Source organism: Fringilla coelebs, assembly GCF_963513975.1.
Source record: "Fringilla coelebs genome assembly, chromosome: 3".
Classification (NCBI taxonomy): domain Eukaryota; kingdom Metazoa; phylum Chordata; class Aves; order Passeriformes; family Fringillidae; genus Fringilla; species Fringilla coelebs.
Window position 1 is genome coordinate 61,326,377 of NC_140030.1, and position 14,637 is coordinate 61,341,013.

Consider the following 14,637-nt stretch of genomic DNA (forward strand, 5'->3'; position numbering starts at 1 on the left):
GCAGCGAAAGCTCGAGGCGACCTAAATAGGGAAACTTTGGAACTCGGAGAGAGAGGACCCGCTCCTCACAGGCCGTCCTTGCCCCCGCCCATGTACACCGGGCCGAGCGCCTTCGGGCGGCCGGGGTGTACGAAAATATCCCTTGGGGATATTTTTGCCCATTTTAATTTTTTTAGGACGTGTATTAAAGGGATGGGCTCCCAAGATACTGATATTTTCCTGAGAGAAGTGGGAGAGCGGAAGAAATACAGGCAGGGGGAAGTTTCTGCTGACCCAGGAGAGAGCCCAAAATAAAAGGTCGCACGTACAGCGGCAGCGCCGAGGCGCGGAGCGCCCCTTGCCGTGCCCTCGTCGGCCGCAACTCTCAGCTGCTCTTCTCCGCTTTCCCTCCCCCTCGTCCCTCCCGACCTCTTTCCCCACGCTTCGCCCGCTCTCTTTTTAATATATAACTTTCAGCCTGGATGAGTTGCGACTCGTTCAGCGTAATTGGGACGAGCGGCTGATGGCTGCGAGGGGCCGGGGGATGGGACCGGGAGGGGGGAAGCGCGCACAAAAACAGGTCCGGGGGAGGGGCGCGCGGGCCGCCATTGGCGCCGCCATTTGCGAGCCCGCCCGGCCCGGCCCGGCCCGGTGGGGGCTCCTCTGTCTCTCCCCGCTCCAGCTAAGCGCACGAGCGCCTTAGCCCAGTGTTGTTTACTTCCTTCTGTTAACAATGGCTGCAACAGAGTTGTTGTAAGGTATTTTGGTACTTCCCGCAAATCTGCCCCGCAGTGACTCGCTCGGAAGGATAGGTTTTTTCCTTTTAACAGTCCGGCATATCCCGGGCAGTAGGAGTTATAAACGGAAACACCTAACCTAGTTCGGTGCATATTTTTAATTTGACAGTTCAGTTATCGGCCTGTCCCGGCCGGCTCTTCATTTTACCTCCCTTTTGTAGGGTCTGGTTCCAGGGGCAGCACTACAGCTGCAAGCCACAACTCGGGCTGCTTTTCACGCAGCGTTTAATTTTTCTTGTGTTTAATAAAGGGAATGTGAGCACACAGCTTAGCTTAGGGTTGTCTCCATGGCGCAGGAGTGCCAGGCTTATAGTCGGGAAGCAAGCAAGGGAAGAAGAGGATGTACCTGCGTAGGCACAGGCACGTACCTTTGTGCTTTGGTGAAGAGAGACTCCGAACTAGGTTATTAATTAATGTAAAAGCTTTTGAAAAGACAAAGTTGCACATTTAAAATTTGAAATGGTGTCTAACTAGACTTGGAGCTAAGGCAACTGGATTTTAAAAGCATGTTTATTTTTAAGGTATGTAAAATGAAAGGGTTTTATCGCTTCAGCAGAATGATTTGGTAGACGTTCACGCAGTTTTTGATTTCAGGAAGCCATTGCTTGCTAGTACGGAAACAAGTTTTCAAGCCGAGCTCTACTAAATTAACTTTTGGTGGGTTTTTTCTTTTCAGAAAAGACAAATGGAAACAAACAAACAAAACACACACACACAAACCGCATCACAGAGACTATCCTTTTCTTGCCTCCCCATGTGCCGTACTTGCCCCCCTTCAAGGAGTAGGAGGGACAGAAGTTGTGGCAGGGCGGGTACTGATTAGTTGCTGTCAGTCTGCACAGATTAACACCTATTTTTAGGTTTTCAAACCTCTTGAGTAATACTAGTTAAATTGGCACAGGTTAATAAGTTGGGGTCCACAGAGCCTCTTAACTGTTCACTGTGAAATTTGAATTAAAGAGACAGTCTCACTTTGTCAGAACATTGAAAAGAGGTTTATATGCCAAACATTTACTGTATGTCCGTGTTTGTGTGCATGTGTGTACACACACAGAAGATGCATAGGCTTGGAAAACAAAAATTGAAATTAATTACTTGGCACAAACAAGCAGTTGGAGAATAAATCTTCAGTGAAATCGGTTTTGAAAGGAAACATTTTCTTTCTTTACTTTTAATATAAATGTAGCATCTAAAAATAAAACTTAAGCGTTATTTTTTCATGCATTTTCTCCCTGTCCTCCCCCCATTGTATCATTACACTGTTACACTGACACCCACTGGTAAAAGTTGATCTGAGATCAGGTTAGTAAACTGAGCCTCTTCATGAAGGGACAGCTAGTACTCAGGAATAAAAAATAAAATGTGGACCAGAGAATAGCTTCTTCCCCTTCCTCCTCTTGAGGGAAAAGCATTGCGATTGTCTTCATTTTGTTGGTTTTTTTTTTTTTTTTTGACAAGTTAGTGTGCGGATGTTCCAAACATAACAAGGGAGACCACAGTGGTTTTCTCTAAGAAACATATCAACATAGGAATAGCTGTATTCAAGGCAGCTCGTTTTTAGATGTTTATATGACTGAGGACAGACAACAGGCTGGCGCAGATGAGGACAGGAGAAGGGTATTAGTATGTTAGTGGTTGCTGGGTTTAATGCTGTTTCTCAGGTAAAACAGCTTGAAGAAAACCAGAAATAATGGTCATGCTAGAAATATAGTTGTGTGGGCACTGACCTGATTGTATCAAAGCAGAGATGAATGCCAGCGCTGTGCAAGTCTTACTTAGTCTGTTTAGCATTTATTTCAAAGTTGTTAGTGGTCTTGAAAGCCACTTGTGTTGGAGAAACAAGGCTTATTTTATTGAAATGTACTACAGCACCAAAATCTGGTTTGTGAGTGTCGTTCCATAGCCCTGCCTAGCACAAGAACAATACCACACAATTATGCTGTTTCAGGCTCTGAAATAGGCTTTCTTCCAAAACACCCTCCCCTTACATTATTAGACGTGTTTCTATTAATGAAATGATTGATTGAAAATCTTCCTGTGTTTATGTTGTTTGGGCAGTAGTAGCTTGGATTTCCCCTGTCTAGACTAAAATTGTATCCAGCGGAGATGCATGGGACAGCTGTTTGTAAACTCAGAGTGAGACATAACAAATGAGCTGCAGCAAACCTGTCCGTGACTAGCTTCCTTGTAAATACAGTTATACATTTTTATGCCAAGGGAAAAGGGGAGCCCTAATAGAAATAAATACAGAAATAAAATGGACTCCACAAAACATGAAAGTGTTGAAAAGCCCTGCCGGGACTGTACAGTTCAGAAATTAAAACTCTAGCCTTTAACCTTTGAAATTGTAGTTCAGGTCTTTCTTTACATTCTGAGTAAAATGAGCTTAAAATAAGTATAAAAAGTAGTCTCTGGGATTGCCAGTTTAGTGTTAAAATTGGTGCAGATAACCTAATTGGAAAACAGGGTGACTGGTGGGATTTAGTTCTTCAGGAAAAGTTGCAAAGAAAATCTTAACTGGGGTGCTTGTAAAATACATATATATGTATATGTTTCTGTATATATAAATATATATATGTGTGTGTAAAGAAGAAATCTTTACAAAAGCAGTCATTGAAGTTGAGGATTAATACCAGGTTTTCATGCCTGAAGATGTACTGCTACATTGAATATTACCGTATATGCACGCTGTCATACAGAAATGCTAAGTTTGGAAACCTGCACAAGGCTGTTAGCAATTGATTTGTTTTGCTGTTTCTCTTTGAATAACAATAAAAGAACGAAGAGGAGGTTTACTTTGAAACTGAGACAGGCTGGGGGAAAAAAATGCTAGCTTGTATCTTGTAATTATCCAGAAGCACCCTTGTAGACCCAGAATACAACTCACAGAACAGGCATAAAGCAGAGTGAAGAATCAGAGTTTGTGAGGAGGTGGCATGTCAATAGCCTGCCACATCCCTTCTCCTCTCCTCTCCCCTCCCCTCCTCTCCTCTCCTCTTTCCCTCAATGTTGTTCTTGTTCTGTTTGCATGAAGAAACTGCAGCAAACAAATTAGAAGAAACATGGGGGAGGGGGAAGAGCATTTACAGTTCATATTGCAAATAAAATAGTTAAAAATGCTATAAACAGTTTCATAGTAATTGTTTATAGACTCTAGAATTTTTAATATTCTAACATGTAATTGAATTCTGAAGCCAAGATTCTGTAATTAATCAGGCTTTTATAAGTGAGCCACTATTTGCTAGCAGTAACTTTGGGAAGAATTTGGACTTAAATGACTGTGTTTGTTTGTTTGTGGCTATGACAAAAAAGTGAAATGCTTAAGTGGTCAGCAGAATTATATGTTGTGCATTTGCCTGGGTTAGCAAAAGTTCTGATCTGTATAAGTAGTTCAAGCATTTGAGAAACCTAATTGTTTGATTCCTGTATGCAGATTTGGGCTTTGTGCATGTGAATTATGGAACGTGTGTTTCTGGAGGACATGTTTTCAGGGCTTGTGCTCACTTTTCTTCAGTACAATGTCTAGAGAACTCAAGTAAAATGGAAAAAAAAATGCAAACACTTTGTTGGTTCTTCTAAGCTTTTATTATAATGCACCCTACTTAGGACTGAAGTGATTCCTAGGAATGCTGGTATTTTTGCCTACCCCATTGAAATGTTCAGTGTAAAGCTGGGCTAGATGTGAGAGACAGTTTTTCATTCAGTTCTGAGGAATTGTGTGGCTATTGTGAGCTGGAGGAGTGTGGAGGAGTTATGGCACTGACTGGAGCACTTGTTCTTTCCCAGTCAACTCTTAAATCTTGATACCGTAAGGGTCAAAAACTTGCCAGCTGTGACATCTGAATAATTTTTAAAGCAGTTAATCCAGTCAGAGTGTTTATCAATCTTTGTACCACGTGTGAAGGCGATGGGGACACATCCTAAGATAATTCAAAACAAAAGCTCACGTCATTGGCAAAAATCAAGTAGTTCAGCTGAGTCTTGTTCCACAGATTTACCTTTTCTAGTTAAAGATGGAAACATAGAACACTGCCCAATGAATTCCTACTGCATGGTTATTTGGCAGGTGTGTGGATAGTTTGTTGTGCAAACCATCCATTATAAACCTGTACACTGGATCTGACAAGACCCACCTGATGCCCACATGAGTTGCCCAGATGTTATCAGCATTAGCCACTCTTTGTATATGGCATGATATATGGGAGAAGGGCACATGAGGAAGAGCCTTTGATCTGCTTGGGGAATTAGGAGCCACATTTTGAGAGCGTGTTACATTCTGCTGGCAATTGCCTTTATCCCTTCCCCACGTAATTTACAGTTTCATGGAGCCACCATGGTTCTCTTGTTAATCATATCACCCTCCTATGGCAGCATTAATTTAGCTGAGTGTGCAATATCAGGCATGCATTTAGTATGTTTTAATCATCTTCAGAAAATTGTGTTTCAGCCCTTTTCATATAAAAGCATAGGCTTTCATTGCTTTTAAGTGTTGCTCGCCTCTTTTTGGATCTGTTCTGATTTTTTTTTTCTGTTGAAGATGAAAAGGGTCATTTTTATGTTAACTGATCATTTTTCTCAAAACCATGCTTTAGAAAGTCCCAATTTACTGGTCCTGCAAGGGAAGGTGGAGAGAGGAAGCACAGGTAAAATAAAGAATCAGTTCCTTCTGACTCAGAATTAGGTTGTGAGCAAGTAGTACCATACACAATCTAGAAAACAAGTATAGAAGTACATAAGACATATGTAGGGTAGATCCTAGGTGATAAATTTTGCCATGGTGTGATCTGGTTTTTCAAAAAAGCACCAGTTTTTTCAGATAAAGCAAGAAGAAAAATGCAACAGTTCTTGTAGGGTGGGAGTTGAAAGTACTGTGGGAAGTGGTGCTAAATTACAAAAAGGTGCTCAGAAAGGTGTTCTTCTTTTCCTGTTATTTTTGAGATTTCGCTAGGCTGTGTAAGTTACCCATTCCATTAAAAGTAGGAATAAAGATTGCAATTGGTTGTGAGACACAGTAAAAGATTTGAAATTAAAATCCTTTTTCTGAAAGAGAGTGCTCCCTACATTGTGTTTAAACTCACCTAAAAATTCTTTTTAATCCACATACTCAAAATAATGTTCTCTAAGGTGCAGGAAGCTTTTTCTCCTGAGCACAATAGGAGTATGTTGAATCTCTTGAAAACAGTTTCTGTTTTTCAAACACCTTTCCTTTTTCAGCATAGATAATTAACGCCTTCTTCACAGTGCTTGGTGCCCTTGATACATCTGTTACCTTTGACAGATCCTTTCTGTTTGCCACCTCTTCCTAACATGCTTCCAATATTTTCAGCACAAAATAGCTTTGTATCTTTGATGTTGGTTGTATACAGGCTCAATTAAATAAGAAAGCTGCTGACAGAATGGTGTAGAGTTGAAGCTTTGTTTCTGTAAAGATTTTGTCCTTGGTCACTTATCTTCAGTTTTCACTGCAAAGTGTTTAACTTCTTTTAGACAATATTGTTAAGACATGCATTTTATCTGGAACTGTGTTTGTTTTCACTTTTGCAGGTGCAATGTGCAGTAATTATGTAGAGATGTAGGTAAAGGGGACAGAGGAGTACTCTGCAACTGCAGCCTTAAGCAGCAAAACCCCTTCCCACTGGTGAGGGTGGCTTTAAAACATGCCTTTCTGAAGTTTCTGGAATATTTAGAAGCATTATGGCAATGCAGCTGTTCATTACCACCCCCTAGTTGCTGGTGGATGGCATCTTGTATTTAGGCTGAGGAACCCAGTTTTTGTGGATAGGGCTATTGGGGCTGTTCAGATGGGCCCTTGGGTCGCTAAGCTGTGGCAGTGGGAAGCTCCAGCCCTGCTAGTAGGGGGCAGCAACATTTAACCCTTCTTTGAGGTTTTCAGTAGTGGTTCCTCTGCAGTCCTACAGCGTGGTAGTCCCTAAAGGCAGTAGCTGTAGAGACCCTTTGCAGGCAAGGTTTTATGTTGCTCAGTTTTGAAAGAGGGAAATCAAAATGAAATCACAGTGTTGGAACAAGAGAGCGAAAAATACAAACGGATTAGAAAAGATGCAGTCACAATACCTAAATAAAAGACTTACTGGTGGCAGTAATTGTTACTGCTGATGTCACATGGTATAATGACAGTTTTTCAGGATTTCCCACATATTAGAATGCATGAGGTTGGAATTTTGTTTTTATGATACCTACCACTCCTTTCATAAGGGAAATTAAACAGCAACTGCTCTGAGATTTTGGGTTATGTACAACAGTCATTTTGATCTCTACATTGTCAAACAAATAAATATCAAAAGCATTTTTAGTGCAGTTACTCTGTTTCATGCAGTGTTCTAGTGTGAAAGAACTAATTGCATGTTACACATCTTTTGCATATATATATGAAAAACAGTATGACAGGAAAATAGAAAAGAATTTGAATATATGCTTACAGAGGGAAAACGTGCATGGGTATGTGTGTGTTTATATAATCTTGCCCGTTTCATCTCCTAATGACAAGAGCAGATGAGCATGTTACTGCCATGGCTTTACTGATGAGCCACTATTGGTAAGGGACCTATGGAGCAGTAAGGTGTGACAGAGTTGTAAGGGATGGGAAGGTGCCCACAGATAAGTCTCACAGATTCCCCTTCAGTGAGGGTGCACTGAGCAGAGATCTACACAATCTCAAATGTCCGTTTCTCTGGGAACTGTAAGGTTTGTTTCCTGGTGCAAACCTAAATATTTTTGTACTTTTCTGTCTTCTTGACTTTACAGAAATTGCCCCATAGCACACCATTTTTTTTCTCCTGAGGTACTCCTGATATGTCTAATTCTTTTGTAAGTATTATATCTCACAAGGCTGATTGTTATTACTTTTAGTTAACTAATATTTTCTTCTCTTGACCTCGTTCAGGATTTTGCAAAATATTTGTGAAGGGACAGTAAACCAGCAGGTCGGTCAATAGCAAATCCAGAAATGTATGTTGGACTCAATGCTGAAGATATGAATTAAATTTTTTTTTGATTGTTGTAAATCAGAAGCACTGACATTTAAAAAAAACTTCAAAAATATGAGCAGGACAGGTCTGTTCCCCTAACCAGGTTTTAAGAATATGATGCATCATCGTGTTTTATCTCAAACAGTGGCTGACCAAGAACAGAGCTGCTTTAGTGAGCTGTGTCCTTGAGCCACTGTGTTGTCTGTACATGCTAATAAGGAGAATGAGAAGAATTAATAAGCAATTTGAACTGCAGAATAGTTTCTTGAAACATCTTTTCAAACCTTTTTAACACAAAGTAGCACACAAAGTTACTCTATCATTTAAAGAGGGATCATTTTGTTACTTATTTTGTATTTTTCGACCTAAAAGTTGTGGCTTCAAAAATTAGAACGTTGATCTTTATTATTGCTAGACTCAGTGAGCTAAGAGATAAATGACTGATACTACAAAGAAGAAGCAATAAATGAAAGAGAAAGCCTAAGAAAAGGGGATGCCAGATTTAATGAATAATTACCATGAACTGGGTCACATGGTTTCCAGTTTTTACATAGGTCAAACTGTGAGGCGGTAGCATTTACTTAACTGAAAGGCCTGAGTAAGTAGTCTCAACAGCCTTTGGATAGAAAGTGAGGAAATTTCAGCTGATCTATCCTTAGTTCATGAGATTTATACTATGTGACTGTCACACCTTTTTTTCAGGCATAGATTCAGGGTCATAGCAAAGGTGTGTCTTTGGTGTATTTATTCAAGGATTGCCGAGGGAACATGCCCAATAGTCACTTGCTACAGATCTGAAACCTAGCCTGAAGTACGTGCATGATTGCAATTAAAAATAAATAAAATTGGTGGCAGGTAGCAGAGGAAAAAGGTAAGGAAGGGTTGTTCAAGTTACCAAATTTTATTGTCATAATTCAGTGTGCATTTAAAGCTGTGTACACCCTCAGCAAATCCTTGAAAACTGCCAGAAACTAGTGTGGGTCACATAGGTTTGTCCCTGCTCAAATGAGGAGGACAGTTATTTGCCACAATTACTGAATCCTAATTACTTGAAAAGGATGGCAAAGGGAAAAGATGTTAAAGCTAGTTAAACTGGATTTCATAAAGATATTAATGACTATAGCCAAATTCATCTTTAAAATAAACTAAGGACTTTGAAAAATGAAAACTGGATTAACTTCTTATCACCTTCATTTAAAAGATGTGTTCAGAACTGGTGTTGTGTGGGTGGGTGAGCTGATGGGAAAACCTTAAAAGCTGAAGATCTACGCTGGAAAAGGATTATGAGGGTGTATGTGCACCAAGCACTACAGCATCCTCCATGTTCCATGCTATCCAGGCTCTTTTCTTTAGGCAGTTGGGCAATATTGGTAAGCGAAAATAGTAATTGGAGTTACATTTGCATTGCTCTGCACCTGGGCTAATGAGACCCACTGAGTTGTTGGAACTACAGAGCCTCTCCCTCCCCAGGAGTGGAAAAAGTCACCACCAAGTCCTGCATAAGTCAGAGGGCAAAACGGGTACAAGACCAGGCAGTTTGAATTGGACACTGATTTTTTTTTTTCTTGGCACGATTGAGCAAGTAGTGCACCCCAACAGCAAGAAAGTGATTTGGAAGTAGTAATTCAAGAGGATGCACCTGTCTTTCCTCATTCTTTTTAGATTTTGTTATCACAGGGGAAAGAGTTCTTTCTAAACTGATTGATCGTTACTGAACAGGGAAAACACAAGTATTGCAAAATGCAAGTATTAACTTACACATTTGTTTTGTTTTGAGCATATTTTAGAAGAGCCAGAGGCATGCCTTTTTAGTAAGTAGGCAGTTGGTGAAAACCCTCTAGGTATCAGAGAAGCCCTGTGCTATAATTTTCCTAGAATAATAATGTCAAACAAATGACAATAGAAAGCCTATAAAATTTGCAGCCAGCTGGGCAAATTCTCATGTGTGAACCACAGAAACTTTAAGTGCCCATATAAAATATTTTGTCTTGATCAGAGCTGCTCCAGTCTACTGCATCCCTTGCCAGAGTAGCTGTAACCCCCTCACCTGCCAGCTGCAAATAGTGGCTCCATTGGGTGAACTCTGAGGAGCTCCAGCCCAAGTCTCAGAGCAGCGTTAAGTGTGTGCTGCATTGGAAGTTTTTGCCTGGGTAGTTAAATGTAGATCGATGATCCTTCTCAGCATGAATGTTAACAGGGTATTACATGGGAATCAGCATGCATCAGAAGTTATTATTAATGCTTATTTTCAGATTCCTTCAAACAAGATGGAGAGGCCTTTTTTAACTCCTGTCTTTTATGAGTTAGTTATTTTGTCCTTGTGTACCTGATATTTCATATTCTGTTGTTTGGATAACAGTCTGGGCATTAAGTGTGACTGTAATTCCTCCTCTTAATGGTTTCCACTTCTCATGACTCTTGCTTAGTTTCACCTAATCCTATCTCAAACAATGTCTTGATGAGCCAAGAAGGACTTGGGCTGAGCTGAGGACTGAACCAATGCTGAATATGTCTTTGAAGAAGAACAAATTATAATAATTCTTTGTGTCATCTGATCGCTAGGTTGTACAACTTTTTTCCAGAAAGGCCATGTTCAGCACTGCGCCTCAAGGGTTCGATCTATGTTTCAACTCCTTTTCTCTTTGACAGGGAGGTAAAAATGACTTTGTGTAATTTACTGTAAGTCTCTTGGTCACGATGCAATATTCTTTGTTGAACTGGATCTGTATGAGTCATTTATTGAGAAGCAAAATAGAACTACTGACAAAGTTTCATTACTTCTGACAAAAAGAGACTCAAGGCTACACCCCATCTTGTTTCAGGGTACTCCACACGTTACTCATTAGGTCCTTCTGGCTGACATCTTACAACAAAATACTAAATGCTGTTCTATTAGACCATTTAATCATAGAATACTACGTAAGCAGTAGTGGTCTGGGCTATAGCTGTCTGTTTTCAGAGTCCATGTAAGTTGTGCAGGGAGGCGGGAAGTTCACCTTGTCAGGCACTGGGGAAGTTTCTGGACCCTATCCTGGGCAGCCCCAGAAGGCTGCGCTCAGACTGAGGGCAGCAGCAGGGAGCAGGCTGTAGGAAGGGTCAGCTGCCCAGGCAGGACAGGCATGCTTCAGCTGTGGGATACTCCTGCTTAAACCACTAATTGTGTCTCGTGTAATTGATCCACAGTGTATGGTTGATACACACACTCCCTAGAATACTACCCCTTCATTTACCCCTTACCACTTGCAATAGCCTTCTAGCCCTGAATTGCAGGATACTGTGCAATTAGAAGTAAAAAGGCTGTTTTGTTCTTTAGATAATTTGGGAAAAAACTGACCAAAGAACAGTGACCAAAAATTGCTTTTACACAGAAATTAAATAGGGGGCAAACAGCATTCAACTGTAGCACTGTATTTTGAAGGAGCGGGAATTGTAGATTGGAGTAAAGATTCAGGGCAGTGCCTAGGGGAAAGCTGCCGTATGTTACGGTGTCAGCAGTTACTTGTCTCTTACTTAGTTTAACTGTCCTTTATAGAAGGAGGTGAAAATCCAAATGAAAGGACGAAGGCACTAGTGCGCTGTTAAACACAGTAGTAACAAAGAATACAGAGAATGCTTCATTGTATCATCTGCAAGGTGAGGACAGTTATTATCGCAGAAGTGGGGTGATCATTCTTGGAAAAGTAGAAGCAGCTTTATCAGACCTGTTCAATAACATTCTTAATTAGAATTGTTATCTGTCTTCACTCCGAACCATTTTACTGTCTCTGTGAGCCTTATGTTTCTAAGCATAAAAGAAAATATTTCTATCTGTGAAAGAGACTAAAGAGTATGTTAAACTAGCTTAAGTGTCTGTTTTACTCTTTGATGTCACAGTTTGTTCTTCCTCTCAGTTTCTTGGTGAAACTACAACTGAGTTTTGCGCATGTGTTGGTCATTGTGTTAATTAACGTATTTTGAAGCTGTGGCAGTTGTGAGCATTCTCTTGGTCCTGAGCAGGAGCTTCCTCAACAGAGCCCAGGTGCTGACAATATGCCTGTGCTCTGCAGTGGGGGTCCTGGCATGTGAGGTGGCCTCCCTGCAGATGAAGGGCAGTGCAGCGCCCAAACTAAACTCTGCCTGGTCTGTGCTGGGTTGGTGTAGGGTTTCCATGCCATCCCATCCATGTCACGCTTCTGTGGGGCAGGGGACAGGCAGCCCTGGACAGGGGCTGTTCACCCATCTGAGACCCTTGGGAAGGAGAAGGAGGAGGAAGGGACAGCAGGGAAAGGTAGACAGAATGTACTGGGGCTGGCAAGGCATCAGCATCTCTGATGGATTCAAGGAGGAAGTCAGAGAAGGACCCTGTGGAACAAAGAAGGCTCCATTTTTTTCCCTAATGAATCTCCACAATAGAAATGTACCACAGTAATAAGCATCCACTCTCCGCAGCTACCTGAAAGATAGAACAACGGAGGTTGCACCTAGGTGGGGGTCAGCCTCTTCTCCCAGGCAGCAAGTGGAATGGAACAGAAGGATATAGCCTCAAGCTCTACCAGAGGATGTTCAAGTTGGACATCATGAAGGATTTCTTCACTGAAAGGGTGGTCAGGTATTGGAATGGGCTGCTCAGGGAGCTGGTGGAATCATTATTCCTGGAGGTCTTCAAGAAACAACTGGCACTTGGTGCTATGGTCTGGTTGACATGGTTGTGTTCCATCGAAGGTTGGACTTGATGATCTTGGAGCTCTTTTCCAACCTTTATGATTCTACGATTAATGGGACTGGAGATAGCATCTGGGATATACGACTACATAATACTGGATGGAGAAAACTGAGTAAGTTTGAAAGAGTTTTTGGGGTCTATGTAGTGGTGGTAACTGGATGCTGTACCAAAACAGTAAGCCTGGTGAAAATGAGCATTCACACTTCAGATGTGTACCACATTAACCATAACCAAGATGCTTCTGATAGTGGAATGACTTTTTTCAGAAGCCACCTGAGCATCTGAGCAGAGCACTGCATTGTGACAAGCAGTCATACAGTTATTTCCAATCCAATGGCTGATTATTCTTTTTGGCCCTGGGCAAGTCACTTAACCCTCTGTCTGTTTCTTCATCTGTAAAATATATTATGGATATTTATCAATCTCACCAGGACTGATTGTTTAATATTTATAAAGTGCCTAAAGGATTAGAAGCTTAATATAAGGAGCTAATATGTATCGTATCATTTTAGATTGATTTTATTTACTTGGATTTTTTTTCCCTACCTCCTATTGAATGAGATGCTATTTTGTAGCCTCTTACTGTCATTCCTAATTAGCTGGACAGGTCACAACTGGATAACTCCAGGTTCATTTTCTTCATTTATTCCTAGTTGCTCTGAATGCTTTATCTCCCTCCCACTTTGTCTTTTCTCCTCCCTTTTTTAATTTAGAGATGAAGAAATACCATATGTTGCTAGATCATGACATAAATATATTTAAGTGCTGCCATCATTGTTAGTTTATCAGCCTTTCCATTATAAACCCTCTTGTTCAGGGGTTTATAACTCTGGCATTATAGCATGCTTCGGGGTGAAACTTCACATTCATTTTTTCCCTTTGATTTGCTTTAAATCCTTCACTCTTCTTAAGTTAAACTGGAGATTAGATACATTAGTTATACTAGTTGTAAAAATTATAATGCAGCAGTAGGCATTCTAAATATGATGTAAATCAGAGAAACAGAGAATTTCCTAGTTGTTAAACTGTGAGCCTGAGAGGAGAGATCTGGGATTCTTTCCATGAGTGTGTCCCTGGCTTAGCACATAACTACTAAAAAATTATTCGATCTCTTTCTGCCTCACTCTTCTCTCTCTATATTGGGATGATGACATTTCTGACTTCACTGGTGTATTGGGAAGCTTAATTAATTTGAATTCATAAAAGACCGATATTCTCAGGTGAAAGGTGCCGAAGTATGAAGCATTTTTAAGGAGTCCAATGAAAAATCAGTGTGCCTGCTTTCCTATGTCTGTTCCTCTTGTCGCAGTTTAGCACCTATCAACTCTAGAGCTGGGTGGTGTGTGGCAGCCAGCAAGGGCTTTGCCACCAGTGTGGCAACCAGTGTATGGCCGAAGCAAGGGCTTTGATCTGGAGCACCACTCGATGGCCTGACAGCTTGTTTTTCTCAGACTTTCATACACTCACTGTATCTCTCAGCCAGTTGGTCTCAGCCTTTGCCTGGGGAGCTTGTGTTCCCTGAATTCTAGTTTTCAAACAGTTCTCTAGTGCAAGACAGGACAGGAGCCTGCAACCAAGACCTTGGCTGCAGAGTTTCCCCTTGTTGCTGTTCTACTTGGTGCTGGTGCAGAAGTACCCAGCCTGCTTAGAAGGAAACAATAGGGGAAGAGGTCAGGGGTTTCCAGCTTTTTTTTTTGCAGGGACTCACCATGGCAGATCATTGTGGTTGTGCTCAGGCAGCTTTTTGGTGTAGTCAAAATTCTGTATGGAGAAAAATATTCCAGCTGTAGTAGAGTAAATTCTGGGACACTGGCAGGTACTCTTTACATCATTCAGGTGGAGAAACCTTGTTTGTGTTGTAAGGGATGCTCTCCAAGTTTCCTCACTTGAGGATTTCTATTGTCAGCTGTTAGTTTTGCACATCCTATCACGTGCAGGTTTCCTAGGGTTGATCCAGACTGGCACCTTCATTTACAGATCTTTGCCTGAACTGTGGTGCTGTGCTCAGGAGAGAGAGGTTCTTGGTGGTGGCTAAATTTGAAATTATCTTTCTCCTTATAATTTCAGGTTGAAGTCTTGGCCTCCGAGGATGCTACATTTGGACACAAGGTGTGTAGTTTGGTGCAGTTTTGTTATATAGGTCCCAACAATATGAATTGTTGGATGTGATACC

At 41.1% G+C, this 14,637-nt stretch overlaps 1 protein-coding gene across 5 annotated transcripts in view; it reads left to right on the top strand.

Annotated features, from left to right (window-relative positions):
• The window catches only part of ARID1B (AT-rich interaction domain 1B), a 325,491-nt gene that overhangs the window by 166,776 nt on the left and 144,078 nt on the right, over positions 1-14,637 (top strand). For 3 of the 5 annotated variants that reach the window (XM_084203719.1, XM_084203717.1, XM_084203718.1), the window contains one exon: positions 14,532-14,573. The exons of the other annotated variants lie outside the window; for them this stretch is intronic. In XM_084203719.1, coding sequence (XP_084059845.1) covers positions 14,532-14,573 — 42 coding nt within the window. The remainder of the gene's footprint in view (positions 1-14,531; positions 14,574-14,637) is intronic. 5 annotated transcript variants of the gene reach the window in all.